This window comes from Epinephelus moara, chromosome 21 (genome assembly GCF_006386435.1).
Source record: "Epinephelus moara isolate mb chromosome 21, YSFRI_EMoa_1.0, whole genome shotgun sequence".
In the NCBI taxonomy this organism is placed as follows: Eukaryota; Metazoa; Chordata; class Actinopteri; order Perciformes; family Serranidae; genus Epinephelus; species Epinephelus moara.
The window spans coordinates 3053788-3067352 of record NC_065526.1 but is presented as its reverse complement, the minus strand read 5'-3'; the positions used below and the strand labels follow the sequence as shown (position 1 = coordinate 3067352).

At 41.4% G+C, this 13565-nt stretch overlaps 1 protein-coding gene across 2 annotated transcripts; it reads right to left on the bottom strand.

Moving 5' to 3' along the window:
- Nucleotides 1-874: 874 nt before the first annotated feature.
- crfb16 (cytokine receptor family member B16) lies at nt 875-13053 on the bottom strand. Of its 2 annotated transcripts, none has more exons than XM_050074964.1 (7): nt 12602-13053; nt 11042-11171; nt 8095-8285; nt 5684-5808; nt 5034-5181; nt 3378-3529; nt 875-2771 (listed from the first exon to the last, which is right to left on the bottom strand). In XM_050074964.1, the coding sequence occupies exons 1-7, from the start codon at nt 12657-12659 to the stop codon at nt 2679-2681; spliced, it is 897 nt and encodes a 298-aa protein (XP_049930921.1). In that variant the 5' UTR covers nt 12660-13053; the 3' UTR covers nt 875-2678. The 2 variants fall into 2 exon arrangements, with proteins under 2 accessions (XP_049930921.1, XP_049930922.1); XM_050074965.1 differs by having other exon boundaries at nt 11042-11168.
- Between the last annotated feature and the right edge of the window lie 512 nt (nt 13054-13565).

The following is a 13565-nucleotide window of genomic DNA, read 5'->3' as shown; positions in this document are numbered from 1 at the left end:
AAAGTCATTATTTTCTCACACCAGTCATCACAAGATATGAAGGACCTATTTTCTCTTAAAACTTCTGCATCATGATTGTGACAAAACAAAATGGAAACTGTGTCTCATGTAACTTAACCACGTATTTTCATAGAATGGTTCCTATGATATCTTTGCACCCTATGGAACAGAAGTTGCGGAGGTTAGGTTTAGGGAAAGAAATATGGTGAGGATGTTTCCTAAAATGACTCAAAGGTCACACAGATGTGAACACGCTACTCCAGGGGAAAGTCCTGGGTGAAAGTCCTTTTTGTTGTGTGTGTGTGTGTGTGTGTGCGTGTGTGCGTGTGTGTGTCCCATCCACACAAGGCACACGAGGCAGAGGAAGACCCAAAAACACCTGGAGAAGGAGCACAGAGCAAGAAATCAAGAAGGGACTGACGTGGAAACATCTGGAGAGGAAGGCCAAAGACAGACAAGGGTGGAAACAATTCATCAATGGCCTATGTTCAGAAAGGAATACAAAGGCCCATCCACGAATCCCAACTTGCCTCCTTACAAGTGTTTGAGATTGCCTTCTTGTTTACTGCCATCAGCAGACTGGTCACGTGATCGCAGCTTTCAAAACACGTGGGAAATATGTACGAATTTGGGCGCATTGCTTTTGGGAGGCGAACATACAGAAAACGTGTTAGAACACTCTGAACTTGAGAAGCTGCTGTTTTTTTTTCTTGCAAATTGAGAATGGAAAGTGCAAAAACAGTTGTTTTTACTGCAGTTCAAATGTTGATGAAGGTTTATAATGTATTTAAGATTCAATACTGAACTTGTTCATCTTGAGATTATTAAGAGTGACTGAGCTCAGTGAAAACAGAACTTTTAAACATGTTGAATTTATTGACAAAAAATATTAATACAAAATATCACCTGAACTGAATCTTAACACACACACACACACACACACACACACACACACACACACACACACACACGCACACACATACACACACACACACACAGGATCAGGATTCATGTAAAAAAAGTAAAATAAATACAGTATGAATCTAATAAAACACCAATAACACAGTGACAACATGTAACACTTAAACGTGACGGCAACAAAAAAAGATGCCATAAAGTAAACATCTACGACTCATTACAGTTACTGATGATGTCACAGAAAATAAATACTATAATAAACAAATTATCTGTATTATTATTCCAGGTGTACAGATATTCTCCCCAGCCGCAATGGATCGGCTTGTGACAAACCAGAGACTCTGACACACCGTCCACGTCAGAAAGTGCAGCCAGTGAGGCTAACGCATGTAGCCACGCTACAGCTGCGGACTTAAGGCTCATTTATACTCTCTTTACAAACAAAAACAGAATGTTGTAAATACTCATTACTCTTCTCAAAAGTAATAATATCACTTTACTAATCACTCCCTGCCAACAGTAAATGACCCTTTGTTGGCCTTCTGATTGGTCTGCTGACCCACCAACCAGAGTGCTTCTCCCCATAGCAACAGTTGCTAACGTCAGACGTCAGGGGTAACAACTCACGTTAGCAGCCAAGGCTACCGTCAGACATCGGGACATCGGGTCACATACTACCCGTTCACTCAACTGTAGCCACGTTTGTTCTCTATCGCTGACGCAACGTTTTGGACAGAATGATCGATTCAATTCGAATTACGAGAAAGTTAAATCTCCTGGTATTTTCCATTGCTTCCTATGGGAATGAACCCTCGCGAGGCTTATTTTGTCGAATCCAGCAACAGTAACTAAGGGGGGCGGGACCATGGGCGGGTCTTGACAAAGGGTGAATTCTTTACGCTACTTGTTATATTACTTTTCTGTTACACCCTGTAAAATTGGTAATTGCGTATCTCCCCAAAATTCAGATGTGTGTGTGTGTAAATGTTAGGGTCATTGCCGTTAAGTGTACCTAAGACGAGACAGCAGCACGACGATTACTAAAATGAGTCCACTGACGTGACTGTTGTATTTCAAGTCAGTAGTGATGTGATAACAAAAGTGACGATGTAACGAGCTGTTTGGTTTTGGAGTGGTGAAACATCTCATGGCTTGGATTACAAAGCATCTCCGTTGTTTCCTTTTGTTTCCTCTGCTTGTTTCAGTTTTCCCACAAGATTTGAACACATCACAAACCCCCCAAAACTTCCAGGAGACCTAAACAGCTCAACAGCATCTTCTCAAAACATAAGCATACAACATCAGTCCACCATGTTCAGCACTTGGTCTTCCAGATGTGTTGTGACCACAGAGTGTGACTCCATGACGTCATCCTGTGGACTCCTGTTTTAAAGCCCAGAGTTCGGGATTTCAGCTGTCACCATCTTGTTTTTTTGGAGCCATAAGTGACCATATTTGGATGAGAGGGTGGAGCTGTGGAGGAGCGAGGGGTGGATCTGACTCAGACTGTAGCGACGCCTCACAGACAGCCTGTCACCCCTTCATATGGTTGTCGTGGAGACTAAACCTTGTACCAGTCTGTAAACATGTTTGCTTCTGCTGTAAAGTTTTAAGATGGCGGTCTGTGGGGATCGACTCGCTCTTGGAGTCAGCCTCAAGTGGCCGTTCAAAGAACTGCAGTTTTTGGCACTTGCGCATTAGCTTCATTTTTCAGGCCCGGACGCTGCCGCTTGGTCGTGACTCTTCAGGGTTTCAGATTGTTAACTTGTCAGTGGGTCGACGCACACACGGACCTCCTCACAAAGCTCCGCCTCCTCAGGGCTCATCGCGATTTTAGTGTCCCAATCAGGTTCCTGCAACAGAGGGCGGATTTCCTTTATTAAAGATTAGCACATTAAAACACACACTGATATACTGCGATATTTCAATAATTCAAAATCACATAGTTGAGACTTAAATTGATTTTCATCCCTTTGAGTGAAATATATATGCACATGTATTTAAAATATACTTACTGGAGCATATACAGTATGTATAATTTAAGATCTCAGATCTTGATGGAGTATAGATCAAATTTTAAGAATCTTTCATGTAATTAAAAAATGTGAAAAGCCTTATTTCCTTATAAGAATTGTGTCACATTACAATTATAAAAACAGTAAATCACAATATTTAAAGATAGAAATAACATCCAGTAGTACAGGACACCCAAAACAGCTGGGTTAAAAAATGACAAAAAATTTTTAAAAATAAATATAGACACATTACAGTAACCAGGTTTAAGTAAGTAACATATTTATGGTATATTTGTTATATGTTTTACATACTTATAAAATCTAAAATCAATTTTCTGGAGCTCAGTTAAATATTAAGTTATTTTCAAAACCAGGTCTATTCTAACGTGACTTTAATGCACTAGTTTTATATGCATTTCTGTGTTTATACGGGGTGAGACTGACCAGCGAGCGGGGCAGTGGCTCTTTACGGATGTACGTTTGACAGACGTCTGGACGACAGTGAACGATGGACCAGAAGACAGCGAACAGGAGACCGGCCATGATGATGACGGTCACAGTCACAGTGGTCGGCTTCTTCCAGGCAGCGTCTGGACCTGTGGGTGGATCATGAAGAAAAGTTTCTGATTTATCAGCATTTATTTTTGAACCCAGGTCAGAGTGTTTCTTTAAGTCTGTTTATTCATTATATTTCTTTTGCAAATTTAACAGAATTCATTCGATAAAAGGTCGTGACTGGCTAAGGAAGGAATTCTTGGAAAGAGAAAATTCTTGGTATATAGTTTTTTTTGTTTGTTTGTTTTTTTTTGGTTTTTGTAAAGTAAAGAAAATTCATAAAGTGGGGACTTTGTTTTAGGAAATAGAGAACATGGAACCTGAGCACATTTTTGCAAAGTGGAACATTTTTGAAAGTAAAAACATTGTTAGAATATTTTGGTGGGAAAGAAATGCAAGGTTCTTTCAGAAAGTAACAAGATTTTATGGAATGTGAAGACATCTCTTGACACTGGGAATAATTTGCAAAGAATATGGAGTGAGAGGACTTTTTTTTAGGCTTGTGCATTTTAAGAACAGCGAGAACATGGAGCATGAGGACAATTTTGCGAAGTGAGGACAGATTTTTGAAAATAGGAACATTTGTGGAAAGAGGATATTTTTGTAAAGTAAAAATGGATTTTGAAAAATATTTTTTGTTAAGTATAAAAAAAGAACCCTGAAACATTTGGTCAGGGTGATAAAATCTTGCTATTTTTTTTTAAATGTATTTTTTCTTATTCTTTTTTTTTTAAAGTGACATTTATTAAAAATTGGGACATTTTTGTAAAGAAATATCGGAAAGTGGGGACTTTGTTTTAGGAAATTACAATTAATTAGGAACATGGAATGTGAGGACTTTTTGCAAAGTGGAAACACTTTGGAAAGTAAAAACATGGATCATGAGAATATTAAAAAATATATAAATGTGAGGTTCTTACAACATTTTAAAAATTGTCAACATTTTTGGAAAATTAAAATGAGAATATTTTGAAAAGACTAATGAGCAATGGGACATTAGGAATGACATTTTTTTTTGCCAACTGGGAACAGTTTTTAAAAACTGGAAAGAGAGGACATTGTTGGAAAGTAAAAACATGGATTGTGGAAATATTTTTGTGAAGTGGAAAAAAAACTGAAACATGAAATCAATAAGGTAAGTAACTTTTTGGGAAAGTAAGGAAATATTTTGAAATCTGAAATATTTTGTAGAGAACATGAAACAAGGGGAACGTTTTAGGAAAGTGAGAGCACGATGTTAGGACATTTTCCACAGTGGGGTTTTTGAAATTTGGGACATTTTGGAAAGAGGACATTTTTGGAAAGTAAAAATTTTTGAGAAGTGGAAAAAATGATGTGACATCCTTTAGGTAAGTAATTTTTTGGAAAATGAGGACTTTTCTGTAAATTGGTAATATAAGAAATATGGAAAGTTAATCTATTTAGGAAAGTGAAAACATATAGCCTAGGTATTATGTCAATAAAACAAAATGAGTGTGTGTGTGTGTGTGTGTGTGTGTGTGTGTGTGTGTGTGTGCGCCATAACACCCTGTAACTGTAACCCACCAGTGATGGAGACACACTGGGCTTCGGTGCTGCTGCTGCGGAGCCGATTGTCCAGGATGGTGTGAGCTCTGACGCAGTACACTGCTCCCTCCTGCAGGGCGGGGACAAGCAGCACCGTCTGCTCAGCTGGCATTGTGTGCACAGTGGTCTGAATCAGAGTCAGACAGAGAGAAATGAGGGGAAGATGTATAATACAAGTGTTTTTTGTTGTTGTTGTTGTTTTAAAAAAAAATAGACAAGAAATTAACTGAATAGTGCAAAATATCTGCACCTCAGCAGCTAGTCTGAGCTACAGATTCACTTGCTTCAATGAAAGCAGAGGAGATGACAAGGGATATCAATCAATGGAAGAAGGAAAGGTTCATCAAAGGATGTAAGAAAGAAAAGCAGGAAATAAAGGAAATAAAAAAAACGGCAATAAATAAGGAAGAGGAAAGGGTGAAGGAATAAAAGAGAGGTGAGCTGGAAAAACAAACTGAGTGGGGAGGAGACAAAGGTATGAGACAAAAGGAGGAAAAAGAAGAAAAGACATCAAGGAGAAAGGAAACAAAGAAGAGGAGAAGGCAGGAAAGAGGGAAAAATAAAGGACAGGACACATAACCATGGGAGGAAGGAAAAGAAGGGAATAAAGACGAGAAGTAAACTCTGACCTGCAGCTCGTCGCCTCTCTTCCACACCGTCACACTGACAACAGCAGTGAGAGGAAGCTTGTTGAACGACACCTGAAGGGCATCACCTGCCACCGTCACCGCCATCTCCGGCGCCGTCAAGACCGCTGTCAACAAGAGATTAACATTCACTGATTTATGCATTTTTTTTTAAAAATCTATGAGTGATGTGCTCGACAGCGACGTGGACAGACATTTTAAAGGGCCAAAGAGGGGCCCCTTCACTCTAAGTGTGTAACCTCCTCCTGATGTTGACACAAAACATAAAATCCTGAGTTCAAACACATTAGAATCATAATTTTTTATAAGTCAAAATGTTCTGGTGAAAAGATTGTGCTGTGCATCCTCTGGATAATTTGACACGTCTCCATTATTGCAGCGTTCATGAAATCATGGGACTTAAGCTGTGTTGTGTCAAAGTCTGTTTCTACTTACCTTAACCTGGACCCGACCTTATACCCAACCCATTATCTCTTCATAGACCCTCTTTATAGACTGCATCTTGAAGGCGGGAATGTTGCGCCGTTATCCCACCTCGCCGCTTTGTATAACAGGGACAGTAACGAAATAGGGGGACAGAGTTGTCTCATCTTTAAGCCGGCGGTGGAGGTAGTAATGTCTGTGTGAAAAGCGTGAGCTGGCAGGACGAGACGGGTGTGATATTCTGACGATCTGGTATGTGTTCAACCCCCAGGAGATGTAATAACCCCCAGGAGATGTAATGTAGTGGTTCCTAACTGGTGGGTCGCGCTCAAAAAGTGGGTGGCGGGTCCTCTCTAAATAGACCCGCAAACATGTCAAGTTTATAAAAATAACACTATATTTTGAAGTGCAGCTAATTTCTAACACAGAGCTTTTATTTTCAAGTGTTCTTTCTTGCTGTAGAGTGAGTGACTAACAGACAGCTACTTAACAGAGACAGAAAACTAGCTCGACGAAATGTTCAAATACAAGTATGACACTGAATATATTACACTGTGTGGACCTTGAACTAATGACCAATGAGATACCTGGACCAGTTGGGAACCACTGATGCAAAAAGTAGCCAGCAGCAGTTAGCAGCTAACTCAGCTAAGATGAACAGCAACTGAAAATGTCCGCCAATTGGGAAAAAATGAGGTCCAGGAGCTCCTCACAATAAATAATTGTTATTGACACCTTAATACCATTGTTATAGTGTATGAAGTGCTGCCGACAAGTATGTTATATGTCACACTAGAGGCCGATGCTGCTGTGGTACACGTCACACCGTCACAACTTTTTTGCTCCTGGAACGCTGGCATGCTGTGAATCGCACACTGGAGCGACATGATGCTGCCATTGTTCTGTATATAAAAGCAAAGGCGGCGTAATGATCAGTGCCTCATCTGTAGCTTTGACCAAATATATCATGAAAGTGAATAACTTATTTGTTTCTAACATTTTCATTTCTATTTATCACTGTTGTAGTTTTAACAAAATTCTTGCATCCCCTGTAAATGTAAATGTGTAGCCTCTGCACTGTTAAAAAAAAAAAAAAGTTTTAACATTTCGTCAACTAAAACGTGAGTCATACATCTACGGCCTGGCGCCTTTTCCTCTAAATTTTGCCAAACCTCAAAAGTGGTGGCTCGTCTTGAGCCTCCCTCGCTCGGCTAACAGTGTGTCAGAATAAAATACAGAATTTAATAATGCATGGACAGATTTGTTTGCTTTCACTGCCAACGCTGCAATGTTAAAGCATCAAATAATCATAAATAAATAAATTTAGACTGAAGTTAATACGCAGTGTTACCATAAGGCTAAAATATGTTTTGTGGCTCTGGACATAATTATTTTTGGTCATAAATGGCTCCTCTGATAGTTAACTGACGCCTGCACTAAATGGAACTTTACATCATTTCATTCTTCTTCTTCTTCTTTGGCATCAAAACTATTTCAAATGTAAATAACACATCAAAATCCGGCTGCAACAGCTGGACGTAAAAGAATCCAGCCTTGTGATTAATATTTACACCTGTTGCACCACCTAACACTACGACGAGGCACAGCTACGCCCAGTGTAGACGATGCACGTCCACGCCAGAGACTGTATATAAAGACGAATGACGCACCTCCACCTCCTTCCACAGTACAACATGAAGCCAAAGTAATAACGACGATGTTATCTTTCGCTGGTAACAAATCCCGCCCATACATCCAGCACCAATGATTACAAGCACACAGCTGTCAATCATGACGCCACACCCCCTTTCTATAACGTTACATAACTAATTAAAACCAAACTCTGACAACCAAATGATTCTGAGCAGCCTGCCATATTCTGAAAATTACAATATCTGACAGGCCTGGCTAACACAATGTGTTTGTAAATAAAGGTATAAACTTAATTTCACATGTGAGAAACATCTTACTGTCTCTGCGGTTGAAGGGCAGGCTGAGCTTGGTCCAAAGCGACACCTGGGAGCCGCACTGTGCTCTGACGCGGAGGTTGTAGTCGGAGTCGGAGCCCAGGTCTAAGGTCAGGTCGCAGTGAGTGTGAGGAATCAGCTGACACTCATGAGCGTCCACCCAGCTGCCGTTCAGCAACATCAGCTCAAACTCACTGAAGGAGAAAGAGACACACAGAGAGCTTGAAATGTACCGCTTCATGCTTCTTTATTTTGAAGGGTTTTTGTGTTTCTGGTTGCAGCATGAGAACAGAACTGGTTGTGTGAGCTGAAACTAACTCTAACCATTCGTGCACGTCAGCGTCTCTGAACAGATAATGTGGGTTTTGTCATATTCACCCAGCTGGCACCTCAGTAATAATTAGCTAAACTCAGGCGCCACACCCTGCATACCTCCACCGCTGTGCTGCTGCTGCTGTGCATGCCACTAATTCACAGGAGCTGAGTGTGGCCTGTTCTCAGTGTTTTTCCTCCTTGACTCAGGCTTCTGTTTGTCACAGCGCAGTGAAAATAAAATTAAGAGTGAAGGTGAGTCAGTGTGTCGGCCTGCTGACAGGTGGAGCCAACCTGTTGGGTGACATTTATCACAGCACTAATGAAGACACGTCCACTGTCTCTGTTATCAAACCTACATGACAGGTTTTTTTCACTCACATGAAACTTAAATTTAAGTTCTCCCTCCCCAAACTTTCCAAATATGCCAAACTGAATTTTACATAAAAGTGTTTGAAAAAATGCACAATGATATTTCGTTTTCATCCCTCTGAAACGAGGAGACCGGAGGAACCCAGTGGTACCAGTCACGTCATGCTAGCTTCTCAGTGACGGGGTTAAATATTGCTTCAATTTTAGGCTACAGCCGAGAAAGCGATTTAAAAATCTACGACAGCATCACAATGTAAAGTTTATGAGGTGAGCAGGAACTTGTGGGTGGAGCCAGCGGGAGAAACACGCATATTCAGTGGGCTGCATACTGCAGACAACCCGGTCTCACTCTGAAGACGTTGAATACAGCGCTTTGTCAGTGACCTCTGGCGTCAGACACAGACGAATAAAGACGTCCTTTCAACACAGCATGATACGCAGCCAGTTGCTGTTATTGTGTAGTGGTGACCGGTGATGTCAGCAGGAAACGCTGGGACAACAAGGTAAGTAAAGGTAGGAGGGGTGGTAGACTGGTCAAACAGCCTGTGACTTTCACCCGGGAGGCCGGTGTTCACTTCCTGTAATATTACGACGCCAATCCTGTCCCTTTGTCCTAAACCCAACCTCACGTGCGTGTTGGCTGAATGATTTGCTGTTGAAGGAGAAAAACATCAATTCCTGGTGTTGTACCGACATAGTGCTTTTATTTTGAAAGAGACAGTGTGCAAACTGTACATTTCTTGTGAAAACAGAAGTGTATTTTGAAAACAGACAATGCATGTAACAGGCTGAAGTTGACACGGCCTCAACAACCAACACACCCAGGGTACCTTGCACATCGTATGTGGAGTACCACATATAGTATATTTGTGAAGACGAGTCATTTAAAATTGGTCCTCAGGCTACGGTTGGAGGCGTGAACCTCATAAAGGGGCAGTAGGAGTTCCATAGGGACTTTGCTTGGGAACGGGAGGGTCGCCGGTTCAAGTCCTGTCCAGACCAAAGACGGAGTGTGGACTGGTAGCTGGAGAGGTGCCAGTTCACCTCCTGGGCACTACTGAGATGCCCTTGAGTAAGGCACCCAACCAGCCCCCTCACTCACGTTTGTGCATGTGTGTGTATTTCAGGCCTGTGTGTGTATTTCAGGCATGTGTGTGTATTTCAGAGTGAGAAAATTTAATTTCCCTTCAGGGATTAATAAAGTATATCCTCTTCTCCTTAAACAGAGGAGCGCATTGAAGACTTCAAACCAACCGCAGGAATGTTTCGGACAGATAATTATAATGTGATTTACAGCTGACGTGACGCAGTCTGAATGTAGAAACTAACGCAGCATTGTGTGTTAATGTGTCACAGCTGGCTCATCAGAGAAAAGACACACCTGCTGATTCTGTTTATTAGGACAGGTGTGTCATTATTTAAATTACTTAATGAATGTAATGATTACCAGGTAAACACACCTGCTGGATGTTGTGTCTTACATTAGGCTGCAGGTATGAGCTGCAGCTTTCATGTTTCACTGTGCCTCGACGTCTTAATTCACTCACCGTACTGCAACTATTTTTTTTTAGCACAAATGTCAAAAATCAGATTCCTGCTCCTGAAATGTGACAGTTAATTTGTTTTCTTAGTCTTCTGTGATATTAAACTGAATATCTTTGGGTTTTGGACTATTAATGAATAAAATAAAACTAGATATCTCATTTTGTCTTTTTCATCTTAAACTTAGGAAAGTGTGATCTGTGCATTTTCCTAAATTTCATAAAGCAAAATGTATTTATTTTTTCACCTGGGGTGTGTCCCCCAAAGTGGAAACCACACGGCAATATTTTCTGCAAGACACATGATTTTTAAGAATAAAATATGCTGTAGACTAATTTTTTTTTCTTTTTAAAATTACTACTTGTCAGGTGATGATATACTTCTACAATCCTCTCAGTGGTGCACTCCGCTGACAGTTATAAAGCTGATGTAAGTTGTTTATCAGTAAGTTCCATTAAAAAAACAAAACAAAACAACAACATGTTAGACCGTCTCCAAACGCTGTCTGACTTCCTGTCTGTAAATCTTTCAAACCACAAATATAAATAGTTTCATCAGTAATTTCTTCAAACAGCTGCTCGCTGTGGTTTTTATCAGACAGGAGGGATTTGACTTTGTTTGGGACAATTTTCAGTGGCGGATTAATCCACATAGTGTGTTCTGGTGAGTATGTGACAGGAGGAGGACAACGTGTGATGTGTCTGTGCGCGTGTGTGAGACTCACCCCTGGAACTGAACAGAGTAGAGGGCTGCGGTGTCACAGGGAGCCTCCAGAGGGCCCCACCTCAGTACGTGTCTCATGTCAACAGACTCCATGGAAACTCTGCTGGGAGCCGGCAGCATCCAGACATCTGCTGACAGAATGAGTTCATGGTTTAAATCTTATGTGAGATACAGAGAGGGGAGGTCCTGCTCTGAGGAGCTGGGTATTATTGTCAGAGGGCAGCATGACGTAGCTGTGGGATGCATTTAATGACACAAATAAGATGCTAATCAGTGAGGTTTAGAGGTGCTGGTAGGTGGGTTGTTTTTAACGTTTGTGCAGTGCTGTTTTCCTCTATTTCCTGTCTTGATGCTAAGCTAACTGGCTGTAGCTCCATGTTTAGCGTGCAGCAGCCCAGCCGCCAGGAGAAAATGTTGGCATTGTATGTTTCATATGTATTACTGGTAAATCAACGTTACTGAAGTGATGTGTTCAGATTAAATGTAACTTGATCAGCCAAAACGTTCAAACCACTGGTGGGTGAAGTGAATAACTTTGATCATCTTGGTGCAACCGCACTGCCTTCACTGTCTATATTTACGCCCCTGTTCAACAGGTCAGAGCCAAGTCTGATCCAAGCAGGCCCCGCTGTTTATCGGAGTTCCTCGGGGTACCAACAAGTCCCACAGATGCTCGAGCAGAGTAAGATCTGGGGAAACTTAAGACCAGGTGGACACCTTGAGCTCTTAGTCACACTCTTTTTGCAGTGTGACATGGCGCATTGTCCAGCTGGGGCTGCTGCCATCGGGGAGTGCTTCTGCAACGAGGTGGGTACTAATGGTGTTTGGATAGGTGTTGCATGTCAAACGGCATCCACACAAATGCCAGGACCAAATGTTTCCAGCAGAACACTGCACTGTAACAAGATGATCATTATTCACTCCACTTGCCAGAGGTTCTAATAATTTGGCTGAGTATATGAGCTTTAACTTCCCATCAGGAGGTGGAGGGGATGGTGGATGGTGTGAGACCTAGGTGAGAGTCGAGACATGTCGTGACAGATTCCAGCTGAGGTTGTGGTGACAGTAACCTGGTATTGTTTTCCAAACCATAACCTAGTGGTTTTTATACCAAAACCAAGCTACACATTGGCCACAGTGTTGTCACAATATTAAAATGAAAATTGAAATGTAAAGAAACATTTAACAACATTTAAACAGATCCACCTCAAATGAAATGTACAATTGTAACGTATCCGTAGTTTACAAGGAAGCACATGCCAACATTTGTCCCGGCATTTATCCTGTGTGGAGACATGAGGGTGGTATCGCTGCAACTCTCAGAGAAAAATAAAATGTCAAACTTTTTCTTTGCAACTCTGAACTTTAGCAAAGACACTTGTGAATGTCTCTGCAGGTGCACTCAGACCAACGTGTTAGCTGACTGATGCAACACACCCAACCAAAAATCCATACAAGTATACATTTTATTTTTTATTATTTTGTGGGGTAAACTCATGTCTTCACCTGATCTGAATCTTTTCTGAAAATCTCTATCAGCTGAGTGTGAAAGTGAACTCACAGTTTGTAAAGTCCAGCAGGACCATCGTCATCATCAGCAGGCTCACGGTACGTCTCATGACCGGAGAGTTTGTCTCCACAACCAAAAGGAGGGAAAGACTCTGGTCATGTCAGGTCCAACATGTCCAAATCCAACCAGTGACCTGCATATAAACTAATGCCGAGTACAACATATAATCCAGATTACTGTCCAGAAATATCCCTCAAAGAAAACTGAGTACTCCTTTTGTCTTTCATGCAGTGTACGTTTCTGGATCCGTCCTTCAGCTCATCTGAGAGGTGAATAAAGCCTTAAATCCACTGTGCAGAGGACGATAATATTCCAGTTTGTCTTTCCGTTTTAGATCCACATGATTCAGAGTCTGGTTTCTGTCAGTGTTTACTTCACCTCGCAGTGTTCAAGATGTCCAAAAAGCAGAAGCTGTGTGAGTGTCCCTGTGATCTGCCCCGGATCTGCAGAGAAAAACTGGTGTGTCGGGATGCTGAGGCTGGATTCTGAGCCGCAGAGCCGGTTCGACTTGTTGTCAGCGGCCTCGGGGCATCAGCTGTCAGCTGCAATTTATGGGTTTAACTCATAACACCTGATGAGCTTTTTGGGGCTGATAGAGCTGCTGGTATGTGCAGCTGAATCTTCAATTAGAGCTCTGCGGTGTTGTCTTTGTTTAACCTCTTCTTGACTCAATAGCACAGACACCCTTTTTTGTTGTGCACAAGCCAGAAAATGGTTTCTGTTTGACTCCTTTTGATTCCAGTCAGGATCCTGGTCTCTTCTGGGGGCCAACTCTTTGGAGTATATTATCAAAAAGGCAGAATTATGAAGCAGTCACACCCCAAAGTGACATTCACTGGTATGTTGCCAAATATCACAATAGCAGCATTGTTAAATTTGCAGATGACACCTCATTGATTGGACTGCTGAATGACAACAGACAATATTACTGCAAAGCTGTTTACATGGCTAGCAA

Excerpts from the sequence above, each read along its gene's own strand:
- crfb16 (XM_050074964.1), bottom strand. The coding sequence starts at position 12,659 with ATGAGACGTACCGTGAGCCTGCTGATGATGACGATGGTCCTGCTGGAC. Across the intron at positions 8,286-11,041 it reads TACTCTGTTCAGTTCCAGGG|TGAGTTTGAGCTGATGTTGC; the intron begins GTGAGTCTCACA and ends TTTCTCCTTCAG. Across the intron at positions 5,182-5,683 it reads AGAGAGGCGACGAGCTGCAG|ACCACTGTGCACACAATGCC; the intron begins GTCAGAGTTTAC and ends ACTCTGATTCAG.